This window comes from Sardina pilchardus, chromosome 5 (genome assembly GCF_963854185.1).
Source record: "Sardina pilchardus chromosome 5, fSarPil1.1, whole genome shotgun sequence".
In the NCBI taxonomy this organism is placed as follows: domain Eukaryota; kingdom Metazoa; phylum Chordata; class Actinopteri; order Clupeiformes; family Clupeidae; genus Sardina; species Sardina pilchardus.
Genome location: NC_084998.1, coordinates 17,602,331 through 17,621,424, shown reverse-complemented (window position 1 = coordinate 17,621,424; position 19,094 = coordinate 17,602,331). Strand labels below are relative to the sequence as shown.

The window sequence follows — 19,094 nt, the reverse complement described above, 5'->3', positions numbered from 1 at the left end:
CATATTGATGGGGGTTGTGAAATAAATCGGGGGAATAATAACATAGATAGTGGATATTGTTATTTATTCCTAAGGAAGTTGGTCTAATTTCTGGATCAAAGCTGAAAGCAGTGGAATAATGTTCATCTCAACATGGAGACAGAACACTCTTCCCCCTCAGATGCAGTTTATAAATCACAGAAATACTGTATCATATGAAGAGGAAAGAATAATTTACATAACACTTAAATAAGAGTGTTAGGTGGCTAGATAGAATACTGAGGAGGATGTAATGGGTTTGTGGATCCAGATATCTATTTTATGTATGTGTTTGGTATTTTTTATAATTTGGTCCAAAGTTGTTATAGGCAACCATGCTTGTTGGACCTAATCAAAGTTTGCTAGGTTACAGGCTGCCTGTATGTTCACTGAACTCATTTATTGGCTTGTTCCGCTAAGTCAGATTTCCTATATGAATTTGAAGAGTAGAGTGGGATGCTATTGCATAGCCTAGCATGAACATCAAACTTGTTTGCATGATTGTTTCATAAGCAAAGTTGATGCCTGCTACACCTGATATTCTGTTTATTCAGAAAAATAATATTTGGAGTGCAAACAATGTGAAGAACAACTTTCAACCTATAAATGTCTATTCTTGTTTCACAAGATGACCTGTGACACCACTCAATGTTACACCTCCAAATAGATGCAGGTTTAACACTGGTTAACGCAGAAAATGTATATGTGTGTGTAGATATATGCAGATACGTATAGTGTATCTCTACATGAAGAGTGTGAAATATGTCTGTTATTTGAATTCATTCCTTATGAATATGGTTGATGTATAATGATGGTTGTTGTTGCTGTCGTCGCTGAGAGGGACATGCCCGCCCCAATCCCATGAAAATCACCAACTTTAATTTAGTCATTCTGTAAAAGCCATTATTGTAGCATTATTGACAACGGAGCAAAAATAATTAGTGATGTAGATGTTAATTTCGCAATCATTGTTTTTAAATATGTATTTTTATTTATCGCAAAGCCATATGAAACTAATGAATGGAAAAAGGGAAGATTTCTAACATTGATTTTAATATATGGAAAAAAGAACAAGTGCAAGTTTCTTCTTGTCATTGTGAATTTCTTTTGTTTCTCAAATTGAAAACGGTCTGTATTTACCTTTTCAATCACAGGCACGCACAGTTTAGTTGTGTTGCTGAGTATACGCTTGGTGTGATTCCAGTGATAGATGGAGCGGATTAGAGAAAGTTAACGGATGTAGCATGTTTGTGTTGCGTTGCATGAATTATGTATTCCTCCAATATTGAAAATATTATGTATTTTTGTACATTTATGTTTTTTTTTTATCTGTTTTGATCCGCTCGTTGGGAGCACATGTAGACAAGCACTAAAATATGTACCCCCCTACACACACACACACACACACACACACACACACACACACACACACACACACACACACACACACAGACACAGACACAGACACAGACACACACACACAGACACACACACACATACACAGACACACACACACACACACACACACACAGACAGACAGACAGACAGACAGACAGACAGACAGACACACACACACACACACACACACACACACACACACACACACACACACCGCGCACAGAAGATTTTATTGATTGTAAAATGCTTAACATATTATATATGACAGCATGTGATCAAACACTCAATTCAATTAAACTAGGGGTTTTTTTGTCAGCAACAAACACAAACACCTAATTAAAATTTTGGCATTGTTACATTGTTGTATGAACTGCCTTTTCCTTATCCACGGTGCAGGACCCCACTTATGACTTTGTTTGAGTTGAACTTCATGACTTTTGATGTCTGTCTAAGGATGGATTAAACAGTAGTGAGTTGTAAATTATCTATGTTACAGTACATTTTCAATAAAGATTGTGACCGATTTATGTGTCTTTTTCCATTAATCTGCATAACTGTAGGTTACTCTGTCTGGGAGTTTCAAAATCTCTGACTTGAAAACGCTAACCATTTTGGACTACTTTGTCTTTTGTCCAATATGTTTGTTGATTTCTGAAACTGAATGAAAATTAAAGAACATTTCAATCAATAATGTGTATCACACATTTACTGAGCTAATTAACATAGGCCTACAATGCAATATTTTTGCTCAAAAATAACAAACTCTGCCTTAAATATAGTGTCACACTGATAATGAGTCTGAGCTGACAGCTAAGACATTAAACAAGACCATTACCATGTTTTCCTATGTCAGATAATTTAGACTAATTGTGCATCACAAGGTTTTACTGCATAAATGGAAAACATATTGGCTGAGTGCATTCTTTGCGAACAAGACTGACAACAAAGATGGTCTCTTAGGAGACTAATGGACAAACTGGTTTCTTAGGAGACGAGGTATTTTCCATCCTTGGAAGGGGACACCTTAAGAGCCTCGATAAACCAAACATACTTGTCTTTCAAATTAGGCTACATTTAGGCTAGGCCTAGGCTATAAATAGGTCATGTCCACTTTATTTGAGCCATTCTTTCTAAAATAGACTAAGAACATGTTCACATCAAACATGTTTTCCACATCACCTAGGTTTCCATTATTATGGTTAAAAGTGCTTAGAGGCCTACAGTCGAAATGTTATGAAAATCTCCTCTCAACATTTTAAATCACTATGATGCCTGAGAATAGGCATATTATGCTGCCTAATAACCTTTAAACGTTTCTGTAGATCTGTAAAACCATCAGATCATTGCTTGTTATTGATGGGGGGCAGAATAAATTAGTCTACTATTAGGAAAATACAATGATCTTTGCTGCACATTAGTAAGACACTTCTATGGGAAATCAGAGGGAAATCTATCATGATCAACCCGAGACAACACAAGACTACATACAACCATATGACCTAAAAGGAATAGCATACAACACACTGAAGTCATAAGACTACATATCCCAGAATCCATTCGTATTGCGGAAGTGTTTGGATTCGTGTGGTTGTAGAAGGTAAGTTCAGAAGAGATGAGACAGCATTATAATTTAAGGTTGTTTCGTCGTTGTATTATCTTTCCAAAGCTTTCAAAAACCATTTTCAAGAGTCATGTTTTGACTTCACTCTGATATGTTGTCTGCAGATAGTGCATGGGTAAACTAACCTGCGTAGCCGCGAGTTTTAGCATGCCTTGCTAACGTTATGATATAGCTGTCGCTAACCAGTTTTACTTGCTCTGTAACGTCAATGTTAATTATTCAGAATAATCATTCATTGGAATTGTTAATAAAACAGGGAGCTGTCGACATTCGCATATATAGAAGAATTAGGTATTGCTTTGCTTTACTTCCAGAGGACGCAATCTGTCAATTTCTTCAGGCTAGTTAGCTAGTTAAGTTAAGTTCAGTGGCAAAATATGTCATGTCAGTTCACGTTATTTAGCTAAGTAGCGAGCTATCTCACTGTTTGGTTACTTTATTGCACAGCTTACATTTAAACCAGTGATGCTTTTCTCATCACCTTATACTTCATGGACGTTGATTTCACATGATGTCAGCAAACTGTCAGGTTAGCTTCGTTAGTCATTCAGCAGTCAGGATCAAATAAACACATCCACCTTAAATGGTATGTGACATCGGTTTTGGTGTGAAGGTGTTGAATCTCTGAAAATGTAACGGTCCTCTCTTTTTCTTCACTAAACAGGGACAATTGAGTGTCCCTGATATGGACAGGACTTCGGGGCACGTCTGATAGCTGGAGGGGCATTGATCCGTGGAAAGACTGCAATATCGCTGTAACGCTTCTAAGTATGGAACAGCAGGAAGACTTTTTTGACTGTGAGGAAAATGTACAGGAACAAAGTAAAAGATCACATGATGATGCAACATCACAACCCGGAGCAGGTGAAGGAACTGGCAAAGGTTCACAGAATGGGGTACCACCAAGTTGTGGGGACTCGGCCAGTTCAGGTTTAAGTGAGATAAACACAAAATTTGAGGAGTTAAGTGTGAAAGGAGGACCTGAGGGGGAATCAAGTGAATTTAGTCTTGCACCTGAAGAGAGTGACCATAGCCTTGATGGACAGGAAGGCCTAACTGAGGAGGAAAAAGAGGACTGGGCAGATACAGAGCCTGAACTGAAAGAAGAACTTGCCCCAGAGTTTGATGATGAGCACTTGAAAGAGATAGAAAAAGACCTAACAGAGGAAGAGAAAGAGGTGATACATTTTTGCACTTTACCCAGTTTTTATCTAATAGTTGTTTGACAGAAATAAAAGATTTTAACCATTTTTCTTGTTCGCCATCTACCTTAGCACAGACGAAAAGAAAGTGTGTCTTTGAAGGAAGAAGGCAACAGCCAGTTTAAGAAAGGAGGTGAGAAAGGCCCACTGTTTTTGACACATATGTCCTGCTTTTTTAGCATAAAAAACAGTTAAAGTGTAAACCTGTTGAAGTGTGGATTTTTTTTTTTTTTTTTTTTTTTCAGAGCATGTTGAGGCTGAAGAGTCTTATACGTCTGCTTTGCATATTTGCCCTGTAAGCTGCAGTAAAGAAAGGTCTATTCTCTTCTCAAATCGAGCTGCTGCTCGCTCACATCAGGTAAAACCAGTTCATTATAAAATGTTACTACTTGGATCAGACCTTACAATGTGCAATCCTGTGTTCTCTGCGGTGTTTTTTTTGCCTGTTCTGGTGACATCTAGTGGTAGTTTTGTAATATAAGAGTATGAATTGTTTGGGTGTTCTTCATAGACATTGTTGCATAAATCATGTAATTGTTTTTACACGACAGCGTTCAAATGTAAAAGGTCATAGAGAGAAATCAGCTAGAAATGTTGGCAATAACCGCTTATCTTGCTTTGTATCATGCTCCAGAGAGCCGGTCTACTTTTAATATGAAGTAATGTGCAGTTTGTCTGGTTTTTGAATATCTCTCTAGGATAAGAAGGAAGAAGCCATCAAGGACTGCACAAAAGGTAATATGCTCAATCTAAATCTGTTTTCCATGTAAGCAAGATGGCAGTTATGTATTGTGTCTGTTATGTTAATGTTTGTTTTGTTTTGTTTGTCTTCTTGCTCTTTTCAATATGTTTAAAATATAGGTATTTATCCAATTTCCTATATGCAAGCTATTACATGTATGCTACTGCATATTTATTGTCTACATGTTTATTTTTGAAGGTTGAGTCTTATTTCTTTCTGGCTTTTTTGCTAAGTTAACTTTGTAGGATATACCTTTTACACACTTGTACATAGCATTTGATTATTACCGGTAACAAGTCTGTGCTCTCTTTACTAGCTATAGAACTGAACCCAGACTATGTGCGTGCAATTCTGCGGAGAGCTGAACTCTATGAGAAGACGGATAAGCTGGATGAGGCCCTGGAGGATTACAAGAGTGTTTTAGAAAAAGATCCAAGTCTCCCAGTGGCCAGGGAAGCATGCATGGTACGTACCATCCATCTCTACTCCTAGAGTAGCGATACACAGATTTCACCATTCAATACAGTTGAATACAGAGGCCTTTCAATCTTATTATGATTTTAAAACAACAAACAATCCTCTGTTTGTATGCTCTCCTTTACATTTTACAGTAAGCTTAAAGCATTAGGTATTTTTTGATGTTACCAGGAGTGCAAACTAGCTGTAGCTGTGTATTAAATATGTTAACATTGGATATTCCATAAAGGTCATAAAGAATATTTTTAGGAGCATACTTTACTTTTGTAGAAATAATTCACAGGTCAGCTAGAGTTCTGTGAGGAGCGATTCATTGACTGCTATAAAGTGTTTTCCATTAGAATAGCAAATGCTACTTCATTTTGAGTTGAAGGAGTAGTACTTTCTGAGATATGACTAGCATAACAAGCAATCTCTTCACACGAAGGTATAAGCTGTTGCACTTAAATAATAGATCATTCCTTTTTGGAGTATTATTATTATTATTATTATTATTGTCATTATTATTATTATTATTATTATTATTATTGGATTTAAAGCTGGGTGTACCCTGATTTTTCATTTACTTAAATTATATAATGCTTGTCTTGGCATGATCACTAATGGAAAATCATAAGCATTAGCATTCCATTTGTGAGTGACCATCTTGAAGAATGTATGCACTTCAGATGTCCTTCCTGGACCACTCCATGTTATACATTAGGAGTCATAGAACATGTCAAATGTGAGCATAAATGGAGTTGATTGGATGTATTGTGAACAAATGTCAGTCTCTGCCTCTAATTCTGTTGTCTGTCTCGACTCACAGAGGTTACCGCAGCAGATTCAGGAGCGCAATGAGAAGCTTAAGGAGGAGATGATGAGTATGAAGCTTTTTCCATCTCCTTTTCTCATATTCCGTGTGTCTATGCTATATGTGACCATTCAAAGCGAAATCAGTCGTTTTGCGCACAACGTTATTTTGAGAAAATCAACAATAACAAACTTCCGGGTTAAAATGTTGAATTTCACGTTTTCGCATAATTCGACTGTATACAGTCTACAGTTTCATATCGTGAACGCATTTCACGGAAAAACATACGTTTTGACTGTTATACCCGGCGAAGATTCAACACATTTGCTGTCATTCCCGTTGTGCACGCGCTGCTTAAAAAGGTGATTTCTCCTCTTCTGGCATATCGTGACAGGAGAACCATGTCAACTTTGGATGCGGTTATCGTAGCGATAGTTTGTGTAATACCCTCGATATACATATCGTTGGAAAGCTTAGTTTATGGCTGTTCACGTGAGCACAATAACTTAATTTAATACATTTTACTGAAACGACTGGTTCCGCTTTACAGGGTCACATATGTTTGAAAATGGCGTCGTGAATCCCAACACAGATTTAGACAAAAGGGAAGTGATGCACTTCACACACTATTCTTTACACTAGTGTGCAGTCTTGTGACTCTTGTCATAAATGGTGAGAGGTTATTACTTTCAGAATGCATTTGAACCAGTAGGGGCACATTAAAGGAAATGGCACCTGGACGTGACCAGCATCTCAAATACAATTGACCTTTTAAGTTCCTGCTTGGCAAAATCTATCTGAATACAGCTTTGAGTGTGGTCAAAATTATGTTGCTCTTTTGAAAGAGTAACAGCATTTCACTGAAATACCAATGCCAAAATGTGTCGAAAGAAACTGGTACAGATAAACGGCTCTAGTTCTTACAGTGATATTCCACACTTTAAATGTGATTCTTTATGGAATTTTTGGGTGGTAGTTTTGTTTAGTTTTTCCAACATAAATGACTAAAAGGGAATGCACTACTGTACTTCCAACACATGTGCATTATTTTCCTCCTTTATCACAGAGTGTTTACTGTGTGTTATGTTTTTGCAGATTTTTCACCTTGGCCTTCTAATTCATTCTAAGTGACCTCACATAAAAAGCATTTAATATGGCAACATTTTCATAAATGTTTAGGATTCCAAATGGTGTTCTACTACTATTAGCAGTGTGTATGCTGCAGATCACCTCATGATCAGCACTGAATGCCACAGATTTAATGTTCTATAAATGAGAATTGGGCTGGTAAAAGCCAAAAGCGAGGAAAAGACATTTATAATATCACCTTGAATATATTAAATCAGTCTCAATTTTTTACTAAGTGTCTACTTCCGTATGTGTTTGTGCTCACAGGTAAACTGAAGGACTTGGGCAATATGATCCTGCGTCCATTCGGCCTCTCTACGTCAAACTTCCAGGTCAACCAGGATACCGGCTCTGGATCCTACTCTGTTAACTTTGTGCAAAATCCTGGTAATAACAGAAGATAACACTATGGCCATACCAAAGCCAAAAGCCACAACATCATGGCCTGTTGTGCTTCTCTGAGTGTCCTGCTACTAATACAAAGAGGAATGGCAAGTGTATTTGCAGTGGCGTAGTCATATTCGCCCTCTCATGGATCACCAAGTATCAAAAGCCACATTTATTGATTAATTTAATGTAGATATGGTTGTTTTATTATCGTCCATGTCATGTTGTGTCTAAAAGTGCAATTGCTGTTGTACTGGCTTTCTCTGGACAGTTGAAAAAACTGAGTGATATTGCGTGGGGTGATGGCTAATCCAGAAACAACACCAGGAACCGTGTGGTAAATTTACTGCGCACTTGATCGCAGTGGGAAGCCAATCATTGTAGTCCATTGTAAAACAATTTTGAGTTTCGCATTCATTGTATGACCTTTTTTTGTACTCTGCAAATTCTTCAACACAGTGTAATTTGTAAATCCAAAAAATGTCATGACGTACGCACAAGCATACACAGATAAATGCAGACAGTATCTCAGAAGCAGTGGAGACCATCCAATGAAACAACCTACAGTAGTGAGAAGCGTGTCTACATTATAAGACTGCATGCTTGTAATAAAAGAGCTTTCTTGTTTTGAAGCTTTTCACACTTCTCTGTGTGTATTTCCCACAAGAACACATTTGCCAAATAACCAATTTGGCAGTACGTGAGGATACTAGGATCGTAATTCCTTCTTGTACTCTGGTGCTAGTGTGAGAGTGGTGACATGGACACACACACACGCTCGGCTGCACACAAAACACTCACAAAGGCAAAAGCAGATGTTTAATATTCAGTTCATAGAGATATACAGATAACAGTAAAAACGGAACAATTTCCCCACAACCATCATTCTCGTATGTTAATTTGAAGAAAGTCATCCGATTGTTTTGAAACGCACATATGTACAAAAGAGGAGAGGCCACATCTTCCCAGGTCTGCAGCTTTTCATTGATGTTTCGATCTGTCTTGGAGATTTCAGATCAGCCAGTGTCGCCAGAGACCGCCCTCCCACACTATGCATTTAATTTAAACAGGAGCTCCATAGGGAAAGTTTTTGAAGCAAGGAGGACAAACTGGGCTTGCTGTAGCATACATCCATGGGACCATAAAGACAGGGGGGACTACAAAGGACATTTTGCTATTTATTTTCCTTGAACTGGTTGTAGGAGAATGGAGCATGGGTGACTGGGAGTGTAGGGGGGAAATTAGGTCTAAATTAACAGTCCTAGACAGAGCGGGTATACTGAGCTTGTTAAGTCTGTATACTTTTGATTCAGCTAATTGCCCGTAAATGACAAAATGAATCTATTCTTCCCAATGTCCTATTCCTCGTATAAACACAACACACAAAGTGGACTTCAGAGAGCCCACTTGTTAAGGCTATGCCACTTTAAATATATCCCATCATTAAAACAACAAATTTCACATATTTTGGGGCAAAAAGAAGGAAGTTCACCACCACTTTGCACAGCAAAAGCCAGATCCTCCATCTTTGCACTTCTGTGACAGCATAACACATGCAATCTTAGACATTTCCTCTGGACTGAGGTGTTGTACTTTTCATAGTTTATTTATTTTGCTAATTCTTGCAGCATCATCTGTCCTTTGATTAATGCTTGCAGTAGCGCCTTGTGCCTTCTGATCTCGGCCTTGACCTTGACTCAGATCATGCTTTGAAAACGGACGCCCGCTCAAGGAGGGGGAAAAAAAGAAGAAAAAAAACCACACTGCAAGATCTATGATTCCTCGCATAATCAAAGGAGCTGAGGTTGGAGCCAGTCAGCAATTAATTATAAATATATATATATAATCTTCTTAAATAAAAAATAATATCTCCTCTTGGCCCATTTTGTCCTGTGGTAGATTGAGTCTTCCTCTTACCATCTCTCCCCTCCAGCCTCTGGCAGTGTGTTCAGAAGGCCATGGACTCATCAGCAGCCCTTCAGTGTGGCAGCACTAGAGGAAAGAGCAGAGAAAAGAAAACTGTTGTCAAAATAATGAAATCTGATCCTCCATTTGAGCTGTTAGATTAATTATCAGCAATACCTTAGTAGTGTTGGCATAGAGTTTGAAACTGTATATTTTAACCTCTTTAATATACATCATATCCTTTAGCTTGTTTGTTAGCAATTCAATATTTATAAGCAACCAGTGCAGCCACCAAAATAAATACAAATTCTCTGATTTTGTTCATAAACGTTTTCAATACATCAGATATAACGATACTGTACAAATCATAGCCGGGTGAACTTTTGGGTAGTGCCGAATGACATCACTTGCTTAGCACAAAATACCTTTATAGATCAAGACTGGCAAAGAGCAGAAAGGCATGCCAGATGCTTGCCAGTCTGTTTATGTCCGCAAATCCAACAGAAGGATATGTGCTATAAGCCTTGCAACAGTTCTATTTACTTAGCTATGCAGTCCAAGGAGTACCTATAAATATCAACAGAGCCTCTCCACTTACTCAACATCTGTTGCATGGCTCCCCCACATAAAGCTACCATAGGAAGGAAGGGGATTGCTATTGACATTTCAGTTTGGAACGATAGTGTCTGCTCAGTATAAACTGAATCAGAAGTACTTGGCAGAGGTACAGCCTACCTTTGAACCATTGGAATCTAGGACAGATTAATGGCACAGAAATTGCTCAGCAAAGGTTTCTGTGCAAATACTGAGCAATTGTCAGCCCCTCAGGCCAAATATCACTGTAGTTACAAAAGCTTTCATAAAAAAATATGCACAGATCTACCCAGCAAACCAAAAACCTGAAGAAATAGATACAAAATATGGTTAGTACTGTGTTGTTGCTCATATGAAGTATACTTCTGAGTGGTCTGATTTTTCTTAAGTGTTGAAATTCTTTTCAGTATGAAAAACACAAGCTCCATGCAGTGTAACAACTTGACATAGCTAGGACTATGAAACTCGCTAGACATGTTAAAGTCTGTTTGCAGGTGAGAGAATCTGTCTGAGTTCTTTGACAGATGACAGGGGAGGTCAGGCCCCCTTTATTAGTTGTGACACAGCCATTTTAACAACTGTGTTCAACACAGAGTAAATATTCACAAACTTACTTTAATTAAGCCTTTAGCTTAGGGGCTAGGGGGGACATGGAAAGGTTTAAATAATGACAACTACGCTAAAATTCTTTAGGTTCACATTTTATTTATATAATCTTGAAACAGAAACATTTACACAATATTTTCAAATGTAACTTCTTCTCAAAGGATTTACAGCATTCTCTGACCTGCAAACAGACTCAAAAACAAAAACAAAGAACAAATTAAAATGAAAACATAAAAAAAAAAGCCAGCCACCAAAATAAATACAAATTCTCTGGTTTTGACGAAAGGCCAAAAGTCAGTTAGTGTGTTGTCGACTACCAAGCAAGTTTACACTGGTCTTAGATCTCTACCTACTGAATGAGAACAACGGGGGAGACCAAGAGACCAAGATGTCCTACAGTATGTCCCTTTTTACAGTGGAAGGGGGGATAACAGAGTCTAATGGGATGTGCTTGTCACAGAGTGAACTATTAATGAAACGGGAACAGGTATGTTCTCAAAATTCTCTCTCCCCCTCAAACCACATAAATGCACAACCATTTTATTACCAGTTTGGAGGCAAGCTGTCTGGCTGTTCCTTCCAAATGCTCCGGTTCCATTTGACAGCACTGCACCTCCATACACATGAACTGGATATATTCACATGTATGCATGTACATATTCAAGATTCACAGCCAGACTAGACAGCCAAACTAGTCAAAAGGCAAGAAAATAAAAGTTCAGGCACACCACAGAAAGAAAAAAAAAACTAAAATAAAACAGACATTGCCCTCCAAAGGGTACAGCTGTGTCATGATGACCCTAAAAATGGAGACAACTCACACAACTCACATACAAAAATAAGCTATTTGGGACAACTTACTCAAATATTATAGTAGAACAAAACCATTTGATAAAATTCAACCCCCACACAGCTTTGAGCACTCAAAAGGACAAAAAATGGGGTTTAGGTTGTCTCTTGTCTGCATCTGTGACTATGTACATATTCATTGTGCTCTGGAATACAACACAAATGAAGGCGATCGTTTCAAGTGTGTATACCTTCAATAAAACACTACATATTGTGTGCATTAAAACCAAACATGAGCTCCACTGTCCAGAACAGAGTAAAAGGGAAGATTGGGTTAAAAAAACACAAAACAAAACTGGGAGACACACACACAGAAAATAACCAGACAAGACAAGAGCTAAAAAGCACTAGGGCTATAGATACTGAAGCCTTGTGGTTGGCTGGCAGACCCATGATCTCTTTTCCAGGCAGGCAGAGAGGTGGTGTGTGTGGATAATGTACGTGTGTGTGTGTGTGTGTGTGTGTGTGTGTGTGTGTGTGTGTGTGTGTGTGTGTGTGTGTGACAAGAGCAGCATGGCACTCCTCTCATGGGCACTTAAGGTGAATTTGGCTTACGGGCAGCTCCTCAGAACACTGCTGCCTCTGCCGTGAGATCCACTGCTGGCCTCGTGCCACCTCAAGATAAAGAGCTTTCTGCTTCAGAGCTACAACTCCACAACCAGCAGCTTTTGCCAGCTATAGGATAAACGGAACGATGCATCCAAAGCATAGCTTCTTTCATACACATCTTAATGGTGTAATTTCCCCACCACCTAATGCACACAGCACCTTGCGAGGCTGTGGAATTGCCCTTACAAACGGATTAGAGGTGTATTTCAAAATAATGTTATTACAATAACATTTCTGAATGGACAATGCCCCTTTCCATTTTTAACACTTAGTTAAAAGTACTCTCAAAAGTACTCTCAATCCATACCATCCTCAACCAATACAAATTAACTAACAAGGACCTCAGCCTTTATAGTAGTCATAGTCATTTATCATTCTCACACATAATACCTTATCTTGAGTGAAACTGACCATTCTAATTCCTCACGCAGAACCTTTATGCCGCTTGCATCAATATCCATACAAAGGAACAACAACAATCTATCTTCCTTGTACATGTATCAACTGAACAATAATCTACTCAATTGGCAGAATATAGACACATTGCACTGTAATTACACCTACTTCATCAGTGCGTGTGTGTTCCCTGGAATCTGGGGAGCATGTTGCCTGCTTAATACCAGCTCCACAGTACGGACAGCCCTTGATCTTATACAGGAGGTAAAGGATACAAATGGACATATAATTGTTGGAGATGTAGAAAAGGTACATCTATTAGTTTCTGTGGATAGAGTAACAGTCTAGATCCTCGCGATGGACAACAGTAATTTTATGGGAGAAATAGTTTTCTGAGTTTTCCCAGAGTCCTTTTAAACGTCATGGGTACGGTGGTATCCATCCACACAGAGGGATGTTGATGTGTACACTCACTGCTACCCGTGGTATAAAACCCATATTGCTTTGAATATATTCAGCCCTCTCTATGAAAAATGATTCATGCATTTCACATCCACAAAAAAACTGATGATCGGCTTAAAGGGTTCATAAACCTAACTCAGCTCGCAGACTTCACACATTCACCCATAAATTATTATCAGATCGACATGGTTTATGCTATCAACATTAAAGACAGGCATGTTTGCGGATGCAATCACATGAGGGATAAAGACATAAGACCTAGACAGAGGAGCTCAATGTTGAGATTAGCTGCTATGTTACTATCTGCAGAAATGTTAGACATTTTCTTAAAAACAAAAGGGGGGAAAAAAAACCTATTGATTGTTGTGAACATTTAGTGTTTAAAAATCATGATGCAAAGCAGCCATCATCTGAACGCCCAAACCTCTGCTTCTTTTTAAGTCCTCTCTCGGCGTTCCCCTTTCCACATGCTAAAATAAAAGGAGTCCTAAGTGTCTGACCTGACACTTTCTCTGTCACGGAATGGATGCTGAAAACTAACCTCACGTGGAGTACGGGGTGGGGTGGGGGCGTTAAGTGGGTGCCTGCTTTGCCTACCTTTCACTTGCCCCGAGGCTTAAGCACCTCACGTCTCAAACTGCGTAAGGAGGGCGCGAACCTCAGGTGTGAGCTGCTTGGCAGCCTTGGCTGCCTCTGTGATGGCTTTACGGTACAAGCCCTTTCTCTTCTTGTCGAAGCGGGATTGGAAGTTTTCTAGAAAGGGAGCGAGCTGCGAAAGGCCCAGGTAGGAGGTGGTCGGTGAACCGAACCAGGCCACACGAGCCTCCTGCCTGACTAAGAGCCCGTTATCTTTGCGGCTCACTTGAATCAATAAGATGCGGGCTGGCCACCAGGGGAAGCCATAGATTTTGGCCCAGACAATGTCCCCTACGCAAATGGTCCTGCCGTCCAAGGCAACGCACTTTGAGACGCTTTTGGAATAGACTGTGCCTTTGATCGGTTTACCGCGCCTTGTCTCGTCCTTAGGGGCGGACGAGGAAGCGGCAGCGGCGGTGGCGACTGCGGAGGACGACGTGCCGGGGGCTGGGGCCGCCGAGGGCAAAGCACCGGGCGGGGGAAAGTCAAAGGTCTCGGTCGAGCTACACTCGGAGTTCGAGGACTTTATCTCATCTGCGCTATCGACACTGCACATGGAGGTACTAGAGGAGTCGGGCTGGTTGGGGTTTAGGGACACGTAAACCACGAGGTTGCCGGCCTTGCTCCCGCGCGTCTCCCGCCTCTCCTCCTGCCCCTCCGACTCGTCGGGCTCCACCTTGGAGTCCCCGCTCTCCGTGGCCGTCTCAGGCTCGGGCTCAGGCTCGGGCTCCAGCAGCGGGAGGAGGGGGGGCTGGCATTGGGAAGGGCCCAGCGGTCTGGGCTCGGGGTCGGTCGCTTTGGCGGGACCCAGGCTTTCAGCAGTAGCGGCAGCAACAGCAGCAGCAGGGGCGGCCTCCCCAGTGGAGCTGGAGGAGGAGGAGGAGGAGCAGGAGGAGCGCGTAGAGGGGCAGCGGGGCGGGCCGGGCTTGGGCAGCAACACGTGGCCGCTCCCCCCCGGCACTTTCTCAAGGCAAGGCGGCTTACAAGGGGAAGAGTCGTTCTCTTCGTTACGGTACCTTTGGGGCTTGATGCGCATCCGCGGCGGCAGCGGGGTGGTGGAGATGCCGCCGGTGCCGGTGCCGGCCCCGCTGATCTGCTGCAGACGCCGGGTGAAGTGCACCTTCTGGTGGGCCTCCTGCAGCGCGGCCGCCCTCGTCATGGCCTTGGTGTTGCCGCTGCCGCCGGACGTCGTCTCCCGGTCCCGTTGTCGCTGCGCCTTGGCGATCTTGAGCACCTCCTGGGCCTTGGCGTGGTCGATGTTCTTACTCTGCAGGACCTTCTTGGTGTTGAGCTGGACAGCTCTGGAGCTGTTGCCTGCCGTGCTCGACACCCCCCTGTTCACCACCCTGTTTGCACCTGCCCCTCCCTTCACCGCGCCGAGAGAGGAAGAGGAGGCAGAGATCCGGATGCCTGGAGCCTGCCGCTTGTGCCCGTCCGAACCGCGGCCCTTCTCCTCGGGCCGGTGGTCGTTCCTGGGCCGTTTGCCGGCGGCGGACGCTGCGGCGTTGTCCCCGCGCCGCCGCTTGGCATCGTCGGCCCGGCAGTCGGATGCCAGACCTCGCCGCGTCTCCCGCCTGTCTCCCGTCGCCACGGCGCCCTTGCACTTGTCGCACAGCACTTGCCGCGGTCGCAGCTTGATGGCGTTCATGATGGACGTGGGCTCTTCTCGGTACAGCCTGCGCTTGGGCCGCTTGATCTTTCGAGGCAGAGGCTGAGGTAATGACTGGTTGTACGTGTCCCTGATGAACAATGGTGGCGGGTAAGGAGCCCCCTCCTGAAACAAGGGGGGCGGTTTTGAGGTCCATGGGTTCGTCTGGGGCTCAGGCGTGGCTTCTGGGACATTGCAACCCTCCGCGGGGTCTTCCCGGGGAGCGTCAGTGGCGTCCTGACTACCTCCTTTCTCGGTTTCCGGTTGAGGGGGTACTGCTTTCAGTTGCATAGATTCTGGTTTATCCTTATATTCTCTCTTCGGATGTAATGTGATTGGAATTCCATAGGGTCCAAACCTTAAGTAAGAAAAAGAGGAGAGAGAGAGGTATTACATCCATCCCATGCCATTTTCAAACCGGTCAGATGAACTATAGAGGCAAATATAAAGGCAACAATATTCAAATCCATCTGGGTATAATAATTATAATGAAATGAACCTTCATCTATGTTATGAATCTATGCTAATTAATTGATTCATCTCTCGCATCATCAGCATTTTTTCACTTCAACATCTTCATTAAAGCAGCAATAGATACACACTGCTCTCGGTCATGGCGTATTAACGGATCGAGGATAAGGGAGTATTTTACCATAGACCTCAGGGCTTGGTCATGTCATTTGTTATAACAAAATATAGTTTAAATGCCCTGAGCATGTCACACATTGGGTGTCTCAGGATCTTCTCAAAAGATTCACTTGGATGCTTTTGGATTCCTCCCCCCCCGCCCCCAAGATCAGCTCCTATTGAGAGGGCCTGTAATAGACTCTTTTCACCAAGACACCCAAACAACAGTAAATTATACATCACAGGTCCAGTCAGGGCAGGGAGTGCAACTGAACCTGCAGAGCCTAAGGAGAGCGAGCTGATGTAGGACTGCTGACGGGACGGGGGCAGGAAAACTCTTTTTCTCACTTTGTCACTCCCAATGCGAGAAAAGGTCGTCAAAAGTCTTCAAAAAAAAAATAGTCTCAAACATATGGTGTAACTTAACCATGAGAACTGAGTTTAAACCAACTGCACATGTAATATTTCCAAACTATGTAAACATTATGTTCTTTGAGGTGCATTCTGCAATATTGTCTGAAATGTTAGGCAATATTCACCTGTAAACACTTTGTACTGTTAAGCTTACACATATTTCTACTAATAAACTTGCCACTACAAAGTACATTAAGCATTCTTTGAAAAGTAACAACCCTTAACTTTTCATGAGGCCCCTTTTTGAAATGTATGCATGATTTAGATTTCTAGGAGTTTGCCGACCACATCCTCAAATGAATTCAACAAATGGTTTGAAGCCAGGGTCAAATGTCTCCAGACTCCATCCACATGGTTTGTGTTCATTAACTACAGCTATAAAGCTGCAATTAACTTTTCAAATAACCAGTAAATAGCAAATATCGGTTGACACTATTGATAGGAGACCTAAATACATTTTTCATAGTCAGAATGATAAACGATCAAAAAATAAGTGTTCTCCCTAAACAAAATGACAACCAATGCATTATTGAGGTCTACTGTAACATGAAGGATAACACTGATCTCAACTTTGACCTGGAGCCGAGGCTTAGAAAGTGATGCCCTTCTCTTTAGCTAACGGGTCTTGTTCTAGTAGCTAACCTTCACTTGCACAAGCATCAACAGATATAAACCTCTAGATCCTACCTTTTGCATAAATCTATGTCTATTCAGGCCACGGTACACACACAAAAGCTGTTGTTTTTCCTGAACTTAAGTATGAGGGCAACATAATAAAACAATAAGAATATCAATACTTGCTGGCAAGACATATCTATAGAGCTAGTGTCACAGAACAACCATGCAGCCATGATAGTAGCTAGAGCTTGTGTATGTCAAGAATTAAGACCTAATTCACACTACAAAGTTAGTGGAGAAGCTATTGTCCAAAAACTCTTGACAGTAAATAGATCATTTTCACCATATTCAGGGGGAGGTCTTACATTTTCATTCTTTGATTACCAGATATGCAATCATGTTAGTTTACAATGCAGATCATTAAGATGTAAACACATATAAAGGAATAAAGAGGGCATTATTTTTCAATGTTCATGTTCAATAATTCATGTTATTGATTTTACCCTATAGAGACAAAAAGCAATGTAAGCTATCACCCAACGCAGCACTCTCCTTCTCTCTCTCTTCAATGTAAGCTATACTTGTACCTTTCCAAACTTTGTCTAAATAACGTAAAATGTCCTTCCCTGACACAGGATTAATTTCGACTCATTGCCTGATTACCATATCTGCTTAAAAATACACTCCAATAGGCAGACACAATAATATTTTGACGAACTGTTGGGGGGGAGGGGGGCAGGGTAATATTATAAGGGGACAATGGTATTATGATTAGGCACACTGTTGATGGGACAAATGTAGCAAGGCATTCGATAACTCAACAAAACACTCTCATAATCAACACAGCTGGCACATTACAACATTATTTACCTCTTGGAGAGGTCCATGAGCACGCCGGAAAATATCTTTTCGCCTAAACGAAATGACACAACCAATGCGTCATCGATGATGTGATCCAAAGATACTCGAACCTCAGATCCAGGTATTAGGTGCTCGACTGTGTCGAGCGGTGACCCTGTTGTTTCTGATATGGGCAAGGATGGTTTGGGTTCAGACTTTACTTCACAGAGACCAGTCTCGAACCTCTGTTGGGGTGAGCAGGAGTCCACTGGCACTAGGGATGACAGGACCGTATCCCCTACGACGTGAAGTTGGGGTGAGTGGTCTGCAGGAACGGCAGAAAAGTCACTCGTGAAGGTTTCGTCCACGGATATTTCTCCGATATTTGACTCACTCTCTGAAACTGACAAAGACTGTGGATGGTCGACATGTTGCGGGCATTCGTGAAGAGCATCCTCCAGGGGCATGAATTCTGAACCAGTAGCATCACATGCGGATTCGGGCACTGGGTCTGGTTCAGAAGAGGGCTTTATCAGTTCCCTAAAATGATCGATGGATTCTAGGTTGAGTCCCACGATTGCTGGTTCGGCCGGTTCAGCAAGGGATAGCCCAGTTTCTGTTACGGAGGGATGAACTGGGAGAGAATGCAAAAAGACCACTGATGGCTGAGAGACGGAGATGGAGCTCGGCAAAAGGCAGGCGTGAGAGTCGTGAGGATTGACCTCGTTTGCAGACTCCAAAATAGGGGAACACTGTTCTTTCAAGCACTCCGTCATTACATTGTCTTTCAGTTTGTAGTCCTCAAAATAATCATCCCCGGTATTGTCCCCTTCGCTACCGAGACAACCAATTTTGTCGTGCTCATCATCTCCATGAACAGAGAGGGTTTTTCCCGCGGCTTCGATGTCCGGCCTTCTCACTATCTCCATTTGGAACTGACTGCATTCCTGAACTGCATCCACATCTCTGTGTTGGTGACAAAGGTCCATTACCGGCGCAGAGCCCTGAGTTACATCCGAATTCAGTTTTCCCTCATGACCAGCTGATTCCGTTTCGAACTCAACCTCTTCCCCTGCTGTTGTTGATGCCGCAGCAGCTCCTGGCTCTGCAGCCACGGCCGCCAT

At 41.8% G+C, this 19,094-nt stretch overlaps 2 protein-coding genes across 6 annotated transcripts; one reads left to right on the top strand and one right to left on the bottom strand.

Moving 5' to 3' along the window:
* The first annotated feature begins 2,917 nt into the window (after nucleotides 1-2,917).
* On the top strand, nucleotides 2,918-8,398 carry ttc1 (tetratricopeptide repeat domain 1). Its single transcript, XM_062536750.1, has 8 exons — nucleotides 2,918-3,013; nucleotides 3,702-4,215; nucleotides 4,312-4,372; nucleotides 4,485-4,597; nucleotides 4,938-4,974; nucleotides 5,298-5,446; nucleotides 6,267-6,321; nucleotides 7,647-8,398. The coding sequence occupies exons 2-8, from the start codon at nucleotides 3,808-3,810 to the stop codon at nucleotides 7,781-7,783; spliced, it is 960 nt and encodes a 319-aa protein (XP_062392734.1). The 5' UTR covers nucleotides 2,918-3,013; nucleotides 3,702-3,807; the 3' UTR covers nucleotides 7,784-8,398.
* A 168-nt stretch (nucleotides 8,399-8,566) lies between these two features.
* pwwp2a (PWWP domain containing 2A) lies at nucleotides 8,567-19,094 on the bottom strand. Of its 5 annotated transcripts, none has more exons than XR_009939195.1 (3): nucleotides 18,001-19,094; nucleotides 10,097-15,829; nucleotides 8,567-9,758 (listed from the first exon to the last, which is right to left on the bottom strand). XR_009939195.1 is itself a non-coding variant. In XM_062536749.1 (3 exons), the coding sequence occupies exons 1-2, from the start codon at nucleotides 19,092-19,094 to the stop codon at nucleotides 13,813-13,815; spliced, it is 3,111 nt and encodes a 1,036-aa protein (XP_062392733.1). In that variant the 3' UTR covers nucleotides 8,567-9,758; nucleotides 13,785-13,812. The 5 variants fall into 5 exon arrangements, 2 of the variants coding, with proteins under 2 accessions (XP_062392733.1, XP_062392731.1); XR_009939196.1 differs by having other exon boundaries at nucleotides 10,270-15,829; XR_009939197.1 differs by having other exon boundaries at nucleotides 12,894-15,829.

What these genes read in the sequence shown, in the direction of transcription:
- pwwp2a (XM_062536747.1), bottom strand. Translation starts at nt 19,094, where the DNA reads ATGGCGGCCGTGGCTGCAGAGCCAGGAGCTGCTGCGGCATCAACAACA. An exon ending in CTCATGGACCTCTCCAAGAG is followed by an intron (nt 15,830 to 18,000) that starts GTAAATAATGTT and finishes TTCTTACTTAAG; the next exon opens with GTTTGGACCCTATGGAATTC.
- ttc1 (XM_062536750.1), top strand. Translation starts at nt 3,808, where the DNA reads ATGGAACAGCAGGAAGACTTTTTTGACTGTGAGGAAAATGTACAGGAA. An exon ending in TGGCCAGGGAAGCATGCATG is followed by an intron (nt 5,447 to 6,266) that starts GTACGTACCATC and finishes CTCGACTCACAG; the next exon opens with AGGTTACCGCAGCAGATTCA. An exon ending in GCTTAAGGAGGAGATGATGA is followed by an intron (nt 6,322 to 7,646) that starts GTATGAAGCTTT and finishes TTGTGCTCACAG; the next exon opens with GTAAACTGAAGGACTTGGGC.